Below are 22,982 nucleotides of genomic sequence, written 5' to 3'. Positions count from 1 at the left end.
CACTAAACCAACGATACGGGCGGCAAATATTATTTTGCCCCCGGGCGCCAAATTTTTTTCGATACGCCACTGGGTTAAAATCTGATAACTACCCGTGTGGTAATCGTTGTCAAAAATATCGATTGTTATTTTTCGACAATGACACGATAGTTATTATCCGACACTGAAAAAAATTCTTATTTCAGATTTTCAGTAAAAATTTCTTCTGAGTAATTTCTTTTAATACATTGATACTTTAGTTAAAGAAAATATACTTAAATAAAATGTTTTAATATATCGTCAAACGTAGTAAGTTTTTCTCTCAGTTCTTTTTACGTTCTCTGTATTGCACCACTTTTTTCATTTTAGTTCCAGTTTGTAGGTAAATTCAACTATTCGATAAAAATAGCTATCGAAATACCAAATTTAAACCACAAGCTAAAACCATCTGCGAAATGGTTAAAAGCCTAAAGCAACACTAACTTGTACTCCGTACAATCTTCAGTCAATACTATTTATGATCGGAAGTTTTAATTCAAACAAAACATTACTTTACGGTATTAATCATTTTACAGATAATTATGTTCGAAAATGGACAATTTTTATATAATAATTTTCATGACTCAATTCAAATTTTTCATTGCACTTCTGAGTTTTCTCCAATATTCCATATTTTTATTCTCCAAATAAACGTGAAAAAAGTTAGAAAACAGAAAACGCACCTCGCCATCAAAAGGTACAAGAGCTGCAGTTGAATATATCTGATAACAGGATATACATACAGTACCTTCAATAAGACAACATATGTATAACAAGATGAATTGCGTTGAGCATAACAAAGTCAAATATAACATATCAGAGTATGTGGAGGACACTGTCATTGATCTACGTGTGTAGAACCTTGCTCTGTGCTTCGAAAATTGTTCTTCTCAAAGACAAATCCGTCAACTCGTCCAGAAAAAATGACTATTTTTTTAATTTGATCAGTATCGAGAAAAACAGATAGGAAAACTGATTTCCGAATTCAATTATGTAACGAAAGTCGTGAACACACTACCACGGAGACGGAACTCGAACCCGTATCTAGTTCCTATCCGAGGAAATCGTTTTGTTGAGGAGCTAGCTAGCTGACTTTTGATGATCAAATAGAATTTCGGGAAGCCTTGTGAGAAATCCTGGGAGAACATTTATTCCGCCCTGTCGAAGCTATGGAAACTCCATTTCACTGGCAAAAGATTCACGAAGACAACTAGTAACACCTAAGTTCTCGGATGAACCCCCAAAAGTGGGATATTCCCAGGGTTGCTCAATGGACAGAGCTTCTCTAAAATTTTCAAAAATACTTCTGAAATTCTGAGGTTTTAATTTTCATCGTCAATGTATAGATAACTAATCACCTTGAAGTAAATACGATTTTCTGTACGATTTATGAAAATTAGTTTTTGTTACTCATTTTCATTTTTGAGTAAAAATTGTAAACATAAAGCTTGCCTCATTTAGAATTGGAACAAAGACAATTGCCTGTATTTCAGTTATTTATTATTGAATTCAAGATCTTTTTTTTATACAAATGTAGCGTTTTCTTCATACTTTTAAGAAAAAATACGGATAAAATTATTCGTCACGGTTTTGAAGGAATTCTCGAATTTTTCCTGTTACACGGCCCATTAGGCGGCGCACACCTTCTTAGTCCATCGTTTTAGCTATCTTATTCCACCAGTTCGTCATCTGATTGATGTTTTCGACAACCTTTCCTTTTGCCTTGAGTCTCCTCTTCATGATTGCCCAGTATTTCTCAATAGGGCGGAACTGGGGGCTGTTGGGTGGGTTAAGGTTTTTCGGAATAAACTGGACCCCTTTCTCTGCATACCATCCTTGAACGACTTTGCTGTAATGACAGTTTGCCAAATCTGGCCAAAACATTAGGGGATGGTCGTGGGATCGAATGAACGGCCGAACTCGTTTTTGGAGACACTCTTTTTGGTATAGTTCCGATGTCATTGTCTTATTTGTAACGAAAACTTTCGTTTTTTTGGCACAGTTGCAAATGCCCTGCCAAATCATAAAATTTCTTGCAAATTTGTCGGCAAAAACAAATTTAAATTTGGCTGGAACATCCCCCCGAACCGTTGCCAAGTAAAATTAAGTTCTCCACACGGTACTATGGGCAGCACCGAATAACGCGCCATACGGTATTTCTGGGCAATTTCAGCTGTTTAGCTAGCCTAGATGCAGACCACAATGGTTTTTCTAAATAACTGTGCACAATTTTTTCCCTTCTTTCGGCTTCCATGTTGATTGTTTACAAAGTACAGTCGATTTGCGGAATGTCAAAAATCATACATGAAGCTGACAAAATTCCCGACACGTGGGTGCCAAGAACTTCCAAATCCGTCCACCAGGAGCGCCACAATGTGAGCAAAAGTTTGTTCCAATTCTAAATGAAGCAAGCTTTGAAAGTCATTTATATTTTCAACTTTTTGAATTTTGATTTTTTTATATTCATTTGATTAAATGCTACGCTGTTAAAAATCAACACTTTTTTCTTAAGTGTTTCTCTATAAAAAATTCATGTTTTAGTCGCACTACGAAATCAAATGCGGTCCATTTGTACATTGTGAGTTTAGAGCATAAAAATAAAGTTTTAACCAGTGCAATTGTTTTTATTAGAAAAAAAAACTAGAATAACATTCCTGAGTAAGCATGCAAAAATGATACATCTGTTTGAACGTTTCGAAAGAAAGCCAACCATAAAAAACAAACAACCAAACAAACACGGTCCTTCAAGGGTTGATATTCGGTTCACCATGGGATCGATTTAGGTGGAGGCACCACCAGGATGATGTGGTTCGTCGAGTTGGTTGCGCGCGCATATGTGAAAGATCGAGACAATCAGACGCGCTTCGGCAAGCTTGGGAGCGTCAAGTGAAGGAGAAGGAGAAGGTGCTCGATTTGCCCCATGAGTCTGTGGTAGATCTTCTTCCGTCATTCGTGCCATAAGGTGTGAGGAGCACCGGCCGAGAAACGTTCGCAGTTCGACGAGGAAGAAGGCGCACCACGGAAGAAGAAGAAGAACGTTGCATGCTCACTCAGGAATGTTATTCTATGTAAATTCCAGATCGCTTTGCTTTGCTTCTATGTTTTTTTTCGGGACGGACTGCGAAGTTTGCTTTCGTTTTTCCGTGAGCTTCCTAATACAAGTAAAACGTGTCGCCGAAGAATGCTTAACGCACCGGGCGACGGGGGATCTCCCAATGAAACAATTTAGATAATTTTCCACTATTAGACAACCATTAGGAGAAACAAAATGATTAACCTTTGAATATTTAACTTTTTTCTTTCTTTCTTCCACGGAGCTCTTCTGCTCCATGACACTGCCAGTGATAACGATCGTATGTTTGAACAAGGGCCCCACAACGAGGGAAGCTGATGACTAAACAACATGTGCGTGTCTGGCGCAATTGCGGGAGGGACTTGCTGTTGTTGGTGGCGGAGCCAAAAAATTCTTCTCGCTGTTCATAATTTGTTAACAAGTCTCGAAGTGTGGTGCAATGGGGCGAATGAAGCAGCCGATTCATAAGCTATGCGCCAGCACTGCTCGAACGAAGCTAGTCACAAAAACGGTAAACGTAGTCACTTGCGCTAGTGCACCCTCAAAAAGATGCATGTAATTGACTGTTGGCTTTCAAGCGTTGAGTGATTCTGAAATTGCTATTGGAATGATGTGTTTTTCTGTGATCCTTGCTTGGGCAGCAAGAATCTTCTGTTTGCTAACCACAACAACTTATTGCCAATTTACCAGAGGTCGTTAGGAACATATCAAGAACAGATTTAGCACCTAAGAAATACTTTCGTGGCGTGCTAGGTTTACTTGAACTGAAATTGTTCGATGTTTTGTGCTGTCATATAAGACATTAGAAGCGTTTAAATTAGAGTAAACGAACAGGAAAAGACATTCAGCTGAGTCATAGACAATGGAACTCATTTAGCGTCACGTTGCGTCCCATTAATGTTACTGGGCACTAGGAATGAAATTTCGTTTAAATTTTTTGTTCTTCCTTCCCTGTGAGGATTGAACTATCATCCGACAATCCTAATCTGTGAGGATTGAACTATCATCCGACAATACCGGAGACAGTAGAGAGTTCGGAAATGTTCCAATGATTTTGTTTCGTAGGAAAGTGTACCGTTATCAGGGGGCGCCAATCTCCGCCAAGGGTGGAACTTAAATATTTATCTTTTAATTTTTTTTTGGCATTATCTCAAAACAGAGATAATCTTTTCAACGGCAAACCATTCATTCTAATCGAAAAAAAAAACCGGGTAATGTTTGGTCCGGGTCGGATCCCCTGGGAACAGAGTGGATGGAAGTTTAAAAGTAATGATAGAGCAAATTTCTTTTTCACTTCTTGATGAAATCATAGCGATTTCGGAGCATTAAGATGTACGTTCGAATATAAACTACAAACGAAAAAGAGATTTCTGTGCGGTACATACAGGAATGGGGGAAAAAAAGCAGGTTCATCGTAGTGGTGGTTATTCCGCGCTTGCTGGATGCTTACGTTGTTTGATAATTGTGTTTAATAATCTTCGAACCGTTCATGAATGCTGCATTTTCAGAAGGGATGCATTTACGTTCTTCATTCACATCCATTAGGCATTAGTAAATTACTGCACTGGGGTTATCTACGGTTGAACGCTATTGAAGTGAGCATGTTGTAATAAAACACCTGTGCATGCGTCATTTGGAGTCAACTATTTGAAAATCGTTTTCAGTAGTAGTACATCTAGTTTTCTGAATTTTCACAAAATATGAAAGTATACAGTGCATGCAAGCCAAATCTGTGTTTTGATAGTAGTTAAATATCGCAAATGATCATTAAAAATTTCTAACTTGAATTAAAGTTATTATTTGCAAATGATGAGAAGCCACGGCAAGGCACAAATCTCCAAATTACTAGGGAAACGTGTCACTTGAACCGGTTAGTTTTGATTTAAGATTCCTGAAATCTGTGTTTTGATAGTAGTTTAATATCGCTAATGATCATTTAAATTTCGTTTCAATTCAAAGTAACATGGGAAGAAGATATGAGAGAAACTCGTGAAAGAAGCTGTCCATTCGTACCTGGAACGAAGTGGAATGTTTTGTAATGTTTAGCTCAATAGTCGGGTAAGAGATAATATTGAGGAGCGAGAATTTTTCATACATTTCAGAATAATTTGGATCAATCCTGAACATCCGTTTGTTGTAGTTTAGAGTATAAATGACAAAGTGAGGACTGGGTCAGTAGTGAGACCATTATGCGGCAAAATACGCATTATTGTGTCCGAGTAGATCTGAATATGAGATCTTGGCAGTACATATTATAATTGAACATTGCACGGGTCATTTCGCCGAAAGGGTCATTTCAGTCATTTCGCCGAAAGGGTCATGTCTCCTATATGTTATGTCCCCTGTATAATTTTTGTGGCGCAGCCACATAATAGAAGCCAAGATAGCTTGGCGGCACAAAGCCGCCGAGCCGACGCCAGCTAAGTCGGCCACCGACCCGCCGTCGGAAGCGGCGGCCTCTTGCATACAAACCTGTAACCGCCTTGTTTGCCCGGTCTACTCAACGCTAGGTTTCTTTGCTTTAGTTAGGTCCGAACGAGCGGTAGCGAGGTCGGACAGCACATGTACCAAAACGATGTGGCGTAGCCGCATTAGATATTCTTTCAATTTCACTTAATAAACGGAAAATATTACATATTTGCCTGGTAGATACACCTATGCAATTGTTTTGATGCTTACTAGCTAATAGTCAACAATTTTTCTTGGAAACTCCGTTCTAAGGTTCATGAATCAATCTTTACTCAAGAAGTACAATTGTAGGTCAACAAAACGGGCGTTAACACTATCATCTTTCATTTGACTTTATTTTAAATCAATTCTAATTACGATTTTAAGACGATTTCAGGATTCGACGAAATGGCTTTCGGCGAAACGGCTTTCGGCGAAATGACCCTGATCCCTCTAAGAATCCATTCATATCGGGGATGACTAATGGCTTGTAAGACAAACGTCTTATACTCTGATCTATCCTTTTTTGGCCACAAATGAAAAACAAATGATAATATTATTGGAACATTTATCAACTAATCAGATCATATGCAGCGATCAGTGCATTATTTAAATTTATTTAAAGATTTACTGCGGCTGTTAAGGCATTGGTTCACTAGTTTTGCTTGTTATCAGTACCCAACGTGAAGAGAACAAATTTACGTAAAAGATTACCGCAGAGACATAGCTAGAGTTCAGGACAATCGTTTTGTCAATTAAACTGTACATACCCAAGTAACCATTTGAATCACTGCATATTTACCACTCTATTTTTACCTCGTTAATGTATAATTAAACAAAATCTGCTTTTTTATGCATGATATGTGAAAAAAAACTTTAATCGATGTTATAATTTTAGAAAACAAGATTCTTATTTGCGAAAAAAAACCATTTCTAGTATCAAGTTAATTTACAGTTCCAGGTGAAAGGTGCGATCTACGAAACCAGAGAGCCACGGTCGTGTTGGGTTCGAATATAAAGAGAGGAAAAAAGCGAGTAAACGCCATAAACAGCTTTAATAGTGATATTCATGCATATGTGTTGAGGTATTTAAATACCTTTTTCCAAACTTATTTTTTTGTAAAACATTATTTAAGCACCCTTATTGGATCATGTATAATCTACAGTTGAAATTGTTATGATCGAAAAAGTAGAGATTTGCATCATAGCTGCATTAATAATGCGCCATTCTTGCTTCACCTGTCAGATCTCAGAAGAGTCGAATAATCGCCAGTTTCAGCTCTATAATAGTATCATAAAATATTTATAATTCTCTTCCATTTGTTCAATTTATTTACGCGAATTTTTAAAGCTGAAGTAATGTTGGGTTAAAATGCGTTGTGGTTACTTGGGATATTCATCTACACATATTCAGTTCAGTTATCAGCCAGTCATGCATCTGAGGAAATTTTCCACACTCCACACAAGGCAATGGTCGATGGTTTGGTTTTACACGAAAGAACCGATTGGTTGTACTTGTTTGATGTTGAATAATGTAAATGGTATTTTTCTCGAAGGCGAAGGAGCAGAGTGCCTAAAATTAGTGCGACGACAAATCATCCGTAATGTTGGCAATAATTCAAACATTTAATCCGAAATGTTAGTAGTTTCGTTAGCTTTAAATTGTTTTTACTTTATCATATGGAAAGGTCACTATGAAAACCAGCTTTTCTCGGGGATGACTGGACCGAAAACTTTTCTCGAAGATGACTAAACCGATTTTCAAAAAAACAGTTTCAAATCAAAGGTCTTATGGTCCCTCACAAAATTCCTGAATTTAATATAGATCCGATTCCGGTTCCAAATTTCTTACTCACTTTTCTTAGAGATGGCGTGACCCGTGATTATAGGGTAAAGTTAATTCAAATTTTCACTAAAAGGGTGGAACAAAAATCGTAAAAAAAATTGTACATCGACCTTAAAACTACTCCAATCGGTAGTCATTATCAGAAGACGGCCAAACGAATGGATTCCGGTTATTCATTAAGGAATCGAAAATTATTTTAAAGAATACCATAGTATTGTATATGATGGTATGATTGATATGAGAAAGGCGTCATTGCATCCCTAGGATGCAGATTAGAACAGGTTTTTAATAGTTTAACAGTAGTTTACTTGTTTGGAACGAAGCTGTCATCCCAAACGAACAGCGTCTGTCACTCTGGTTTTAGGTACTCTACTCTGGCGTAGAATAATGGATTCAGATGCTCGTCAACAGTTGCTAACCGACACCAAAAGTTCAACCGAATCTGAATCACCACAGCCAAACAAGTGCGCGTGCGTTCGTCTTTTTAGTCCTGAATAAGCGTATACGGGTCCGTCCAGTGACAGAATATATTTTTCATTTGTAGCATCTTGCCCACACTATAGCTTGTGCCTTCAATACTAATCCTTGCAAGGCCTGTTAGCTCGCGGCCACCTTCACTTTTCGCTTAACCGTTTTAGGTAGTTTTGATATTGTCCTGTGTAACCGCATCGCAGGGCTTGTCACTGCAGGCTTTATCAGCAGAAGATTTTTGACTCACCTCCGAGAAATTTTGTTGCATTGAAAAACACTGGGATTTTTCGGTTACGTCACATATAACATTCATTCTCTCGAGCCGAACATATTCGCCATAACTCTTCCGAATTGTTAGCTTTCAAATAAGTTTATCGAAATTTTCTGAGTCAACTGCGAGAAAATTCAGCCGATGAACAATATGCGGTTAGTCGGATACGTCACTTATACTATTATATTTTCAGAACCAGAAGTGAAAATCATATGGTTTTCGATCTTCATCCACAATTCAAAGGAAGCTTTCAAACGAACCTAAGCTTGTCAAAATCGGTTCTGTCATCTTTTAGAAAACTGAAGGGTAAAAATCAACGAGTTTTGTCCCTTATATCACTTATTCCAATTATATCTCCGGAACCGGAAGTGCCAGCCATTTGATCTACAAACTTGATCCACAATTCAATAGTAGCTTTCAAGCAGGCCATCTCTAAAAAAATTGTACGGTAGAAAAACAACACTTTTTGCCGGTTATGTCTCTTATACCATCATATCTCCGGAACCAGACACTCTTTATGAAAATTGAGCGGTAAAATATCTTCGAAAAGTGCACTCACATACACACACACAGCCTTTTTCCGATCTCAACGAGCTAAGTCGAATGGTATATAAAACTATGGATCTTCGAGGCTCCGTTCGAAAGTCGGTTTGTCCAGCAATTCTAATACCTTTCTATAGAGAAACTTTAGGAACGGTGTAATAAAATTACAATTACCAGCCTTAACAATTTTTGCTGGAGAAACCGACTTTTAATCGGAGCTCCGGAGATCTCTAGTGAGGACACCTTTATAAATAGTTTTCTCTCCGGACAATTATCTCGGAGATTGCTGAACCGGTATAAGCGTTTCTGAATTGACCAAAACAATTCGAATGAATTTGTGTTGAAAATCATCCTCAGTCTAACGAAAAAAAAAAATATGTGCAACGAACCAAAACGTTTCCTTCATTTTTCACTGGCGATTGATTCGCTATTGGTTACAAAATCCGTACAAACCAACATATAGAAACAAAGGCTTCTGAGAACGTTCGATGCTTTGTTTCGGCTATCCAACAAATCGGCCAAATGAAGCCAGATCCTAATTAATGGACGATAAACGGTGTATTTTCACTTCTATAGTCTATCTGATTTTCGGTGGTGGTCATGCCTCGTTTGCTCATTGTTTCAACAACGGACGTCGTGTCATGATACCGAAACGTACAGTAGTACACTGTTGACGTGTGCATGTTTTAACGAATTCATTTGTTCGGGTGCGAATTGAGAATGGGCCCCGCATATTTTAACGTTTAAAATCAACAGTTCCGTAATGCTATCTCTCGCACCGATCGGATGCGGTTACTGCCCAGCATCGTCAGCAATAAAATTGTGCTCTCGCAAAGAACTTCGTCCTGTCAGTCCGACCCGACACGGTATTTAAACCAGCAGTAATGTTGTGCACATCCTGCGCGAAAATATCTCCGGTGAGGTAATTTCCAGCAGTACCCATCATGATGCTAGGTGAAAATCATCTAAAAACCGACTCCGTCCGCTACCGGCGATTTATTGCATGCATAACTAATTGGCTCAGTGCATAATGTGAATGACGATAATCACCTTTACTTCAAGCTGTGGTCCGTTCTCCATGGCGTGCATTATGGCACTGGACAGTTTCCCATCCAGGCCTTTTATTTCCGCTTCGATGCCTTCGCTCGACCGTGCGACATTTATTAGTGGAACGATGGCTTCCGTGAATGTGTACCAGTCCTGGTTCAGGACACCAACCGACTGCATCAGGCAACCCCTGAAACGAGAAAAATCAACATTCGTAATCATATATTTTCCCAGGAATTTTCGCTACAATGTAACTACCTCATAACATTTTTGCATAATCCAGCGCACGGTCTTGCGTGATTGTGGTTGTACCGTTTACAACTGGCACAATAGTTCATCCTCAGAAGGGCCGATTTGCATGTGTCTTGTAAATTTTCCGTAACCAGCTCGTCCAGTTTGTTGAGCACCTCGGAACCCTCTCGCAGCACTCGTAGCAGGACACTGGCAGCACCCACGCTAGTGACCAGGGAATTTGCAAGCTGCTGTGGAATATCTCCGAAAGGTTTCAGATCATCGTACGTGTGAATGAGACAGTTCTTGTAGTCAGTGTGGAAGTCCACATCCTTATCGGCGTGGACCACAGCGTGGTGATACGCCACCGGGAAGAGATTCCGGAAGAATTTGTCTGTGACTAGACCGAGATCGTCGGTGAACGACGCCGACGTTAGATGATTCCGGATAGTTTCGTACAGTTCCAGAATCGGTTCCCGTGACAGTGGGGACATCTTACGGTACACGGTTGAGAACAGACTCAGAGTTTTGTTCTCGGACTGGCGGGAGAGCTGCAGCAGGTAATCTGTAAATGGAAAGACAAGGGATTTAGTCCAAGATTGGTACGGCCAGATAACGTCACATGCATAAATGTATGGGCACACAATTTCGCGCAAAATTCGAATTGCTTGCGAGTTTCGGAACTCACATTTCAACACGGGAAAGGCGAGCTTCTGGGAAACGGGAAAAAGAAGAAATGTACACTTTATGCATGAAGTAGTAAACTGAACAGGTAATCCAATATCTGCAGAACGATGTGGGAATGTGCACATAAAATCATGAGTTTGTCGGGAAGTTTCCGCTGCGGAAAACGGTAACATAACTCCGGATTCGAGCAAAGCGGAAAGCACAGACTCAGAAGAATAAATCTTAAATTCATCTCCTCGAAATCGTTTTTAACGAAGCCACAAGAGAGTGCGCGGAGCCCACATTTAAATTTTACTTGCTCCAGCAGCAACCAATCCGGCCTGATGCCTCCGGGGAGGCGGGGGAAAAGAAAAGAAAAGCTAGATGGAGAAAAATTCTTCCTTCACGCTTCACGAGGTCCACCAAGAAGAACGGCTGCGGCGGATCCCACAGTCAGGCGTGTACACCGTGAAGAAGCCCTTCTTTGGATTCTTTTGTTCATAAACGACAAGGCTCTGGCCATGGCACATTCTTTCGCGGTGACGTCATCCGAACAGCCGAAGAAGATGCGGTGCCGGTTTAATTCATGCAACTTGTATGACCCTGGAATAGCCAGTAGGGGGGTAAAGTGAAGACAGTCGGAGTAAGACGGACTGGTGATAATTCTGAAAACTTTAAATTGCATGGTTTCAATTCTGTTCCAATACCTGCCTTCTACTACAAAATATGCAGGTCCTCACGTGCTCTCAGTCAGTGCAGTGACAGAAATGTATCCTTGATCTAAGAACTAAGACAAAAACAAGTGTTGATTGAAGACGTTAACCTTTTATCAATAGATTAAACACTTTAAAGCTTGTCAATTGCCCCTCGTTTGAACGTGAATACGTGCTCAGAATCCATTATACAATTGAACCCGTTCAATTAAATCGAAAGCGTTTTTGGTTTTCAGAACAACACAAATTACTCCTTTCCTCAAACCAAAAACGGCAACAGATCAATCAAATCCCAAACCGCATCAGTGGGTGCATCCCAAACCTGGACCAAGTTGGGAGTGCATTTCTCCGTACTACCACCACCTGACAATAATCCGAGCAGTGCGATCTGTCTGGACCGGTCCAGTGTTATATTATTCGGAGCGCTAATTTGCGGTGTCACGTGTGGCCGAATCCAAAGCGTAATGATACTTTGTTTGTTTACTTTCAATTAGGAGTGGTACAGTATTGAATACAAAGGCTTTTTGAATACAAAGGCGAATTTCTATATTCTGTTGAATTCTTGGTAAAATTGTAGCTACCCTGCGTCTTAACATGTTTGGATTGGAATCTGAGAATTTGCTACTTCGTATCGGCATCTGATTCTATTATTGCTCAAGTGAAAATATCAAAGTGTGCTGTGAAATTTACCATAATAAAGATAAACGCTTCCCGTTGCTAGGTGCGAACCAAACACAGTTTCGTGAAAAGTGTTTGTTTAATGAAACTGCCCTAGGTCAGTTTCAGTTTTCTCAAGCAAAAATTAAAAAATAAAGGATAAGCCTAGTCTTCTTGGGTAACAAATGTATTATCGGTATTTTTCTATCGTCGTTTGAAAAAATCAATTCTTAGAAGGTATTGGACATAGATATTGGAAGTATATACCGAGCAGCTGCGGAGCGATTCCTTGAATTCAAGAGCACTTTGTGGAAATTCAATGACATCGAATGCACTTCTGGTGAGTGAATCGATTCTTCATAAATTGACCACAATTATTGGTATGATTCACAGTGAGATAATTGAGATTAAACATTTGCTAACGAAATTTTGAGTTTTGAATTGAGTTTTGGACGTTTTATAAAATATGTTGCCACCCGATGCGTTCGGGCCGGAATATCAAACGTCATATTGATGGCTTGCAATTCCATGAATTAATATTATTCATTGGCGATTTTTTTTTCTTAGGGGTAGTCATAGTAATGTCGTTTTCGCTTGAGAAAACTGAGCTGACCCAGGGTAGTTTCATCAATCAAACACTTTTCTCGAAACTGTGTTGATTTCGCACTTAGCAACGGGGGTTTGAGCAAATCTGATATAAAAACTAGGTTCGAAACTGACTCGATTTTCAGTTCAAAAACGTTAAAAATAGGTTCGAAACTAGCTTCAAACAAACGGTTTGACAGCAGTTAGGGTGGAAACTGGGTTAGGTTTGGTATCAAGCGAAAACGACATAAGTTTTGAGCCGAATATGCATCAGTTCAATCGAGTGAAAGGATGGAATCTTTCAAAAGCTTAACATAATCTGGTTGGAATTCTTAATCTTCCAAAATAATGAGTTTAGATGTTGAAAAAGTTGTTTCGATAAATTATACTTTGATAAAACATATGTAAGGAGTTTCTAACAAAAAAAACTTAACTGATGAGTCAAAGACAAAACGGAAAATAAAATTGAAAATAGTCAGGTATGCGCTTGTAGCGCGTGTGATTTTATTAAACGAAACGCCTAAATGACTTCAAACTGTACGCCCAGTAAGGCGAAACTTGTATTCGTTGAAGACATCAGTTCAGAAGCTTCAGTTTAGTTCTTCGGTGTAAGTTTAAAAACCTGATTTAATACAACTAGAGGTGTGATGATGCTTTTCTCATGTTAATCATATTTTCATAATCTTTTCAATGAATCTTGACTAAAAAAAAAAACAATATTGAAATCAATTAAGTTGTCGGAGTGTATGATCACTATTTCTGGTATCTCCGGAACCGGAAACTGGGAGTTGATATATCGGAAATAAATTTTTTGATCATTTACTAACAAAACATGCACAATACAAGAAATACATCACTAGCTGAAATGATTTTATTCGGTTTTACATTAACGTGCATTAAAAAAATCATGAAATTATCCTGTATTTACAGAACCGGAAGTCATATCTAGATATAATTCAAAAGGGGATCGTGAGACCTTCCATTTGATTCTATTTATGTTTAAATCCGTTCAGTAATTTCTTAGATATTAGGTGCAATTTTTTGCTCATATCACCTTACAATTACGGAACCGAAGGTCGAATCTGGATAAAATTCAATAGCGTTCTATGGTGAAGTATGACTTTTCATATGAGTCGAAGTTTGTAAAACTCGACACACACACAGACTTCTCGCGATCTCGACGGTTCAAAAAACAGTTTTCGAAGGAATTGAATATCCTTTCCATATGAGAACAAAGAGCCAGTAAAGTTCTTAGTAGCACTAGTAACTCAGCATGAACTGCAAATGCACTGATGAGTAGAAGTCGAAACGCAAATAAAAGTCAAATCAGAATTACAAAGCTTTCATACAAAAACAATTTCCTAAAAGCTTTCATACAATGTTGGAGAAGTGCATATGTTACAGATTAATTATCGAATCTTATATTGGATTATAATCAGGGCTTTTTTGTAACAACTAGGGAAGCACACAGTAACCCTCAAGGAAATCTCGGAAACATCACCGTGATTCACTCGGGCATTTTTAAGCTAATCAATTCTTCAATTCGTAAATAAGTTTGGTCATCAATTAACCAGACCAACAAATCGGAATAATGTTGATACTAATCTTGATGATATTAACCCTGTTTTCGCGACATCAACCATACTACATGGAATGAGAAACCCCGGTCGTAACAAAGAAAAAGTCAAGTTTTTACCGTGAAAATTTTTTTATTCTTCAGTATAGTCTCCATCTAGAGCGATACACTTGACCCATCGGTCCTCCAGCATTTTGATGCTCTTTGAAAAAAAAAAACAGATTTGTCAAGGCCATCAAAATAGACTTTCGTTTCTGGAATGACCTCAGCATTCGACGAAAATTTCTTTCCCTGGAGAAACCTTTTCAGGTTTCGAAATAGATAATAGTTGATGGGAGCCAGATCTGGAGAATACGGGGTATGGTGAACCAATCCGTACCGCAAACCATTCAATTTCACCGTTGCTTTTATGCATGAATGCGCTAGTGCTTTTTTTCCACAGCTTGATGAAAACTAGAGCTCGTCTGACATGATCAGCTGTTATTTAAACACTAGTGGATAGATTGTCATGAAATTTGGCATGTCTAGAGGCATGTTCTCCTCAAAAATATACACGGTTCGAAACTGCTCACGTCTTTCCTGTGAGAGCCCGGGACTTCTCATTGTACGTACTATGGAGGTTGGAAATTTTCAACAACCATCATATTACAACAAACAAGAGCTGAATTCCGAAAGGGTTTTAAGATCAAAGTTGGAGAATAGTTCCATTCTTATGTCGTCGTTAATTTGACTATTTGAACATTTTTAACGCTCATCACCTTATGATGGGACCATAACCTCTCCTCATCAATACTGCCATACCATAGCAGTTTCAACAAGCGAATGCGAGAGAGGATTTTTGCAGATGAAATTAATAATTACTCCACAAAAAGTTACTCTTCTAAAGGATGATTAATGAGGAGATATAGAATATCATTTTGAAAAAAAATTGAGAAAATTGATGAAATTTTTATTGGAATCGATAGAACGATCAACACAATTCAATGTTTGAAGATGATTTCATGCAAATTTAATATGAGCCTTCGAGACTAAATCTCCTCACACATCCCAGACCATGTAATATGAATATTTAAGACTAAATCTTTCACACACCCCAGACCACACGCACTTAACAAAAACCCGTAAAAGCGCCCTTCCACGAAAACCTAGAAACCTACATAAAACAAAAACATTACGTACATGAAGCCAACTAAAATGTCAGCACTTGCACTTTCCGGTGACCCAGCGAAAAACGCCCTGGTCATAAAATTCGACTACAGAAACAAGGAAGCATCAAGTTTCAAATCGTTATGTCATCGAAAAAACAGAACACAAAAACATAACAACCTGTGTCGCTTCCCCCTTCTGCACCTCCCTCATGTCCCACAATCAATACCAGTCAACACGACCTAGAATAACAGTAACTCAGGAATACACTCTCATTCAAACCGACACTCACGAGAATAACCCAACATGCTATCGCCCTCTCCTTTCCTTATCACACCCGCTCACGCTCATCAAGAAGCTTTACTCACTCTCTCACCCACAAAATATATAATGGCCGATACGATACAACGAGTCCCATTGGTTAAACCCGATTTACATTGCGCGTTCTAACTCCTCCTCCCGGATTCTCAGAGATCCTAATTGTAAGAATTAATTAGCTAGGCTAGGAGAGAATAGGCTATATAAGTTAACGAAATTATAAAAATAAAGTTAATCCTAATCTTGAAAGTAACATCAACCCATGTTTTAATCAATTCTCACAAATGTTGGCCGCGGCTCCGCTTTAGATGGCCCATCCACAAGGCAAAATTTAAGCACATTCTTTCCAACATATCAGCCGATATTTTACGAATAAATCCTTTGATATTGGCTTCTAGTCCGTCAACCGTTGCTGGGTTAATATTTGTAAACATAAGCCTTAACATAGCCCCACAAGAAATAGTTTAAAGGCGTTAAATCACACGCTAAACGACCCACGGCCCAAAACGTGAGATAAACAGTTCACCAAAGGCGGCTCTCAGTTTGGTCATTTTTCGCGTGCCGTGTGAGAAGTGGCACCGTCTTGCTGAAAACCTAAGTCAGGCATGTCCAATTCTTGCATTTTGGGCAAAACAAATGCCAGCCATCACACGGTAGCGCTCGCCATTCACAGTAACGTTCCGCCCATCGTTGTATTGCAGGAAATAATCCATGCCAAACAGTGACTTTTTTTGGATGCATTGTTAGCTCTTACAATGCTTCAGGTTGGTATTCACTCCAGATGAGGAAATTTTGCTTGTTTTTTTTTTTTTTTATAAATTTTTTTTTATTCAGGCCAATTTGCGTACAAGCTTTACGTGGCCGAATGAGCCATTTTTTTATTAGATAAAATAATTTTTTTACCGTTGGATCTCGTTGTCACCCTTTTTCTAGGGGGAGAGGAGCTTCCATTTTTATCTTGCGATGAGTGAGGGGCACTTTGTTCGTCGCTCGTCTCGTCCTCCATTGCCGCATCGGTGGTATCGTTGTTGGTTTCCGTGTTTTCTTCGTTTTCCTTGTAATTCGCATTCTTGGGTTGGTTGTTAGTTGCTGTAGACGCGCCTTGTTGTGCATTAATTGCAGTTGCTGGTGGGTTTGATGGTACAACAGGAGTACTGCGCTCACTAGTTTCCGTTGTTGGGCGGTTGTCCTTATTTTTGTTTGAAGATGTCCTTTTTGCAGTTTCAGTGCAAGGTTTGCCGTAGTGTGCAGGTTGTTCACAAAACTGACATGTAACCAGTTGATTTTCATACGTAATCAGCGTTTTACACGGATGTATCCCGTCTTGATCACAAATGATGTAAGATGGAATTGCTTTACGTAGTTGCATACGTACCACTCGCACGCCATTCCGGATACCCGGAAAAAAATTCCGCCATACTTCCCTTTCGATGGAAAGAACTTCACCGTACTGCGACATACTCTTCCGAACATACCCATCGCTGGTCTGCGGGGGAAGGTCATGCACGCGTACTTCTATGGCATTGTCCACCATGTACACAGGGATTTTATACTCAACATTGTCATGATCATTACTGTGCATTCCGTTATTAACCGAAGCAAATGCAATTGCATCTTTTTCACGTTTGAACATAATGTACACACAGTTAGACGCCTTGTTGAATTGAATCTCACTTACATCATTAACGTTTAGATGCATTCGTTCCTTAAGCAAGGTTTCAATTTCGGTTGCTGCTGGTCTAACTTTGCAGCGCTTGAAATCAATACAAATTGAATTTGGCCTTGTAGGCCAACTTTCAGGCTTTGTTAAATCGTATTTGCCCATTTCGTACAGTCTATTGTTCACTACACTGTATTGTCTTTGTTTTTATCGTCTCGACCGTAAGCAATTGTCGACTGCGTCTTATGGGATGCGAGCACGAACTGGTATTTTGCTTGTTGACGCATCCATTCAATCAGAAATAAGCTTCGTTGCTGAACAAAATTTTTCGATAAGAAAGTGAATCTTCACTTTGCCAGTACCCATTTGCAAGCGTTGTTCGTTCGTAGGTCGATTCATGATTAAATCATAGACCAAACTGAACAAGTTTGATAATGACACAGGACATGATTCACGCGTGATCTGTCAAAAACAGTGTTGTCAAAAAGATTCCAGCAAAAAAATCAACTTATGAATTCCGTATTTTAATGGAAGGTATCAAGGACCATCTATTCAAATGAGCTTTTAAGGAGTGTATCGAAAAGTAGTTAGCAACATTGATTATTGAATAAAAAAGCGAAAAAAAAAACATATTTGACATCAGTTCTCGATATATTGTAGAAAAATTACATTTTTATGCATTTCACTGGTTATATTGAAGAAAATCCTAGTTTCTGTGAAACGCTCGCATTTTGGACTTGACATTCTTCATTAAATTCTGCACAGTTACTTTTGTGACTTTCCTGGTGGCAGCTGTCCAGTTTTTTTTTAACTTCTGCATGCTTTGGGACACTGTACCTTCCTTCCGAAAGTGCCGCTTGACAATTGCCTAATACCTTTCAATTGGCCGAAGATCCGGGCAGTTCGGTGGATTGATGTCCTTTTCCACGAATTGTACATTATTTTTTGACAACCACTGTAGAACGGTGTTGGCGTAGTGGGCTGAAGCCAAATTCGGCCAGAAGAGATAAGGAGCCTTATGCTTTCAGTACAGTGACAGCATTCTCTTCTTCAAACATTCTTTCTCGTACACCTTGGCGTTAATTGTGCCCTTCGTGAAGAAAATCGACGACCGCAAATCACAGGTACAAATTGCTTGCCAGACCAACACCTTCTGCCCAAACTTTTCCATCGCCACCGTGGTGTCAGCGTCGTCCTGGTCCTGGTGCACCGATTTCGTATAATATTGCGGTCTGGGCAGCGCTCGAGAGTCTTTCTTGGCGTAGGTTTCGTCGTCGATCAGGATGCATCCGTCTTTATTCTGTAGAATCCGGTTATACAGTTTTCGCGCTCTTGTTTTGGCCTGAACTTGCTGTACCAGGGACTTTTTCGGCACCTTCTGTTTCTTGTACGTTTTTAGGGAGTTCCGAACTTTGATCCGTTGAATCATCCTGATGCTGGTGTTGAACTGCTTGGCCAAATCCCGCGTCGACGCCGATGGGTTTTTCCTGATGTACTCAACCACTTTTAAGTCCCGGACGGGATGGCTGAGACCCGTTTTCCTACCGGATCGGGGCAAATCCTTCATGGAAAGGGTCTTACCGAACTTCTCGATAGTATTTTTGACACTGGTGTGGTGTACTTTCACTCGATTTGCAATTTCGTTGTATGTGACACCACTTTCTGAGCACCAAGTGTGCAGAATTTTCTTTCGCGTTTCCGGATCAATTCGACTCATCATTGAAACGATAAACCGTACCGAAACCAATCGATTGCCGAGCTGTTGTTGACATGTAAACAAACATGTCACCGCAAAACACGTTGCAAAAAATTAAGCCATTTCAGAGTAATAACTGTTTGAATGTTCCTAACTACTTATCGATAAACTCCTTATGTGATTACATGATATGAATTATTTGTTCCCCATTTCTTACACAGCTTGACATATCGAAAACAGCATATTTTTTAATGCAAAAGAGAAAAACTTTTTCTTGCACGATAGACTAAAACACTTCAGTGAAGGAACGAACGAGGTAGGGTAGCACATCGTTTGGCACGCAAAATTCATGTTTAAGATTGATTTACAACTCGGAAAAACGGTTTTTTCCCACGTGTAATGCCTCGTGCATATCTTTATTCGAGTTGATAACTCAAGAACATGTTTGTACCAAAATTGAGCCATAGGAAAGTAACCGTGCTCTTCATCATTCCAATTCAAACATTAATTCCATCTTCTAGAACCGGTGTGAAATCGGTCTATTGCAATGCATCTTCTCAATGAGTCCTATAAAAATTGTGAACTCGTTTAAACATTTAATGGCCATATAATCAGCTATATAATGTAGTGGCTAATGGTATCACTACCGTTACAATCACTCTAGAATAAATATATCTTCAATTTTAGTCAGTAGCTTCTCGGTTGTTTCCATTCCGCAGTGAAAACTTATCTACAACCCGTCAACAGATAGACTGAAATACGTTCGTTTTTTTCTGCTTTGGCAAGCGATTTGGAGTCGCGGACAAAAAACTTTGAAACTTGTAGAATGTCTGATTTACAATTTTTCTCACAGTGTAAGAACTTGCCGGAAATGTGAGCATCGGAAAATATATAATTCTACTTGTCACGGCTACTGATTTCACTGAAATACCGGTGGAGGTGATTGAAAGCGCCCTTCGTTGACTCCCAATCAGATATGATAGGCTAATGAGAGGTGCAGGAGAATCAAAGCAAGGGGAGAAAACGGTCCCGTTTATGTAGCCACAATCGAAACAAATATAGACCGGTATCACAGAGATTAAAGTGATCAATAAATGTGGGCCGATGCCATCGATTCAGATTTAATTATTTTCCGGTTCAGAAGGGTCAAACATGTTTGCACAGTGCATAAGAGGTAATGAGTGGCTACATATGGGGCGATGCATCACCACAGAAGACGTTGATTATCGCAGAGGGGTAATCAAGTCGATAAGTAGGGTTATTGTGTGCTCGCATGCTCGAGAACGGGGTTTGCCCGAGCAAACAGACACTAGGTTAGTGTGTGATGTCTGCAGGATCTAGGCCTGATGATGATGATGATAAATGTTTTACAATTGCAGTACAATTAATGTGGAAATTATGCACGCATGATGTTCATGCATTATGTTCGTATTTGCATGCTATTAACAGGATTCACAGTCGTTCCGATTAGACTGGTTGACTCGTTCGCTGGATTTTTAATGTAAAGCTTACAAAGAGGTTAAATTATCTTCGTTTATTTGCATTTCGACTGATACGTGACTATTTTTAGATATCCTCGTGAGCAAGTTCTACTTCCAAACAGCAAATATTGTTGCGTTTGTCTTCTCAGATGGATAGTTAGTTGTGTGGTAACCCAAATTCCAGTCTCCAACAGGAAGCTCGTTACTGTTTACTTTTGAGATTTACAATCCTATTATGTTCATGAAGTGCGATGCATGCGGTAGATAAAGCGACAGTTGGCAGCACGAAATGGCTTCGTATAAAAATTAGTGAGAGTGTGATTGCCTACTCAATGACTGAATCTTGTATCGGCAGCCAACTACAAGACCAAATCCCAAACTCACGATTTTTTTCCCGTTTAACCTTTCCGTCTTCCATTTACAATTTACGAATCTCAATTCCCTACATGTCAAGTCTTTATCTTCATTCCACAAAACATTGTTGCGAGTAACATGAACCGAACTGAACTGTTGTGATGTCAACTATTACATTTTTAGGACACTGGAGGAAGGCAAGATTGAACTGTTCAGCTGTATAGAGACAGGATTCTATTTATTTTCGAACAGATGTGTTTCTCACCACACTTACATAATTCAGTCAAGATTGTGCTTCTACTGCTGCCCGATACTGGACCATGCACCGATGCTAGGACGAAGGAAGAAGAACATTGCAATCAACGAACTCAACACAATATTTTCCTATGACCGGTTTGGTAAGTAGGAATGCAATATGCAATAAAAGGAAAGTACATCGACATAGGGTAAGTTAATGCAATGAGACGCCTTCGGACAGGGTCTCCCAAACTCGCTCGGCAATGAGTGGTAACGAAGCGAAAAACCTTCGTACTGCCGCCACCAACTGGTTGACTTTCCGGATCGCTTTGGAAGTCATTGCTCTAAGGAATGCGGTTTTTTTCTGCGTCGTCGTTAGAAATGATCATCACTGCGAGCTCCGTCAAATGTTATCATTTTAGTCATTCGCCAATTTTCCGGCCTAATAGTGATTCCTAACCAAAATAGATTTATCAATAATTTATTGAGCCATATCACCATTGATTGACTGAAACTGATAAGACTTTTCTTGAGAAAATCAGTAATGGTTGATTGCTTCAATTGGCATTAGCTTATCAGAGTAAACAACCTACGTCTCAATGAGGAATTGTTCAACTGAATACAAACAAACAAACTTCAATTGGCACATCACATCGGAGCACATTCATAAAGGGTTCTCTTTTTTCCATTTATTCATAGTTTCTACTGTTTATCTGGAACAATGCTAGCATAGAAAAGTTTTCTCCTCAACTCAATACTCACCTCGGTACAGATTCACCGTCTGCTCCCAGTGGCCTCGCTGGCTGCGGGTGTGGTGTTTGACTAGTCTTTCGAAGTTTTTCGTCGCTTTCGTTTCAAGCTGACTTTCCACTTGGCTATCACAACAGGGACCGCCACAAACATTGCCTGTACAAAAAGAGAGCAGAAAAGGGAAATAATTAATCAGGTTGAAGATTTAATTCATTGCTAATCTGTGACGAGCGCCATTATGCCACAGCTGGTGCACAATCCGGCGTGGGACTTGGCGGTATCAACAATACAGTCGAACAACCGAAATCGGAACAATGGGCCCGGTGATGAATTGGAGAAGAATCGTTGGTGCTACTACAGTAGGACCAGGAGCGTTTTTGCCAATATTGAAAAGTAAACTTAGGATAGTTCTTTCCGTTGAGACCATCGACCCGGTGTACGTAACAAGTTAAACTATGTTGGTTTAAAAATTCGTTTGCAGAGTTTGGATGAACAAAACAGTAAAGATGAGTTTACATGTTTCACGGCGTGTGATATTCATGAACATAACTGCTTTATGAACTACACTGAGGTCTTTTTTACGTGTTTTTTTTCGCCTTTTTTGGGCGGATTTGCGCGATTTTTTTACGCGAATTATCTTAGTAATATTAGTAATCCGGTTTTCATGTTTTGTCTTAGAAATGCATGGAACGTCTAGATCTGGTGTTATTCCGAATTTTATAAGGTCAACTCTATGGCACTCGATTTAAAAAAAGAACATTTTATGCATTTCTAAGACATTTGGCATAAAAAAAATCGAAAGTTTTGCGGTTTTTACCTTTCTTGTACGTAAAGGCTATGTAATCCCTGAAAACCGACTTTTGTGTGTGTGTGTGTGTGTGTGTGTGTGTGTGTGTGTGTGTGTGTGTGTGTGTGTGTGTGTGTGTGTGTGTGTGTGTGTGTGTGTGTGTGTGTGTGTGTGTGTGTGTGTGTGTGTGTGTGTGTGTGTGTGTGTGTGTGTGTGTGTGTGTGTGTGTGTTGTCAACAAAGAGGTCGAGATCTCAGAGATGGCTGAACCGATTTTTAACAAAAAAAAAACAAAGTCTTGGCATTACATTACTTTAGTGAAATTTGGCCTTTCTGTTTCAACAGACTTCGCAGCCGATTTTTAGTGTACAGAATCATTGCTAGTACTATGGATGCTACTGACACTAAG

General features: G+C 39.4%; 1 protein-coding gene across 1 annotated transcript in view; it reads right to left on the bottom strand.

Annotated features, from left to right (window-relative positions):
* The window catches only part of LOC131437762 (division abnormally delayed protein), a 266,971-nt gene that overhangs the window by 16,957 nt on the left and 227,032 nt on the right, over nucleotides 1-22,982 (bottom strand). The window contains exons 2-4 of the mRNA XM_058607319.1: nucleotides 21,800-21,943; nucleotides 9,976-10,513; nucleotides 9,721-9,907 (exon numbers count right to left, since the gene is read on the bottom strand). Coding sequence (XP_058463302.1) covers nucleotides 9,721-9,907; nucleotides 9,976-10,513; nucleotides 21,800-21,943 — 869 coding nt within the window. The remainder of the gene's footprint in view (nucleotides 1-9,720; nucleotides 9,908-9,975; nucleotides 10,514-21,799; nucleotides 21,944-22,982) is intronic.

This window comes from Malaya genurostris, chromosome 3 (assembly GCF_030247185.1).
Source record: "Malaya genurostris strain Urasoe2022 chromosome 3, Malgen_1.1, whole genome shotgun sequence".
Lineage (NCBI taxonomy): Eukaryota > Metazoa > Arthropoda > Insecta > Diptera > Culicidae > Malaya > Malaya genurostris.
The sequence above is the reverse complement of the archived record's forward strand: the minus strand, read 5'-3'. Positions and strand labels throughout refer to the sequence as shown.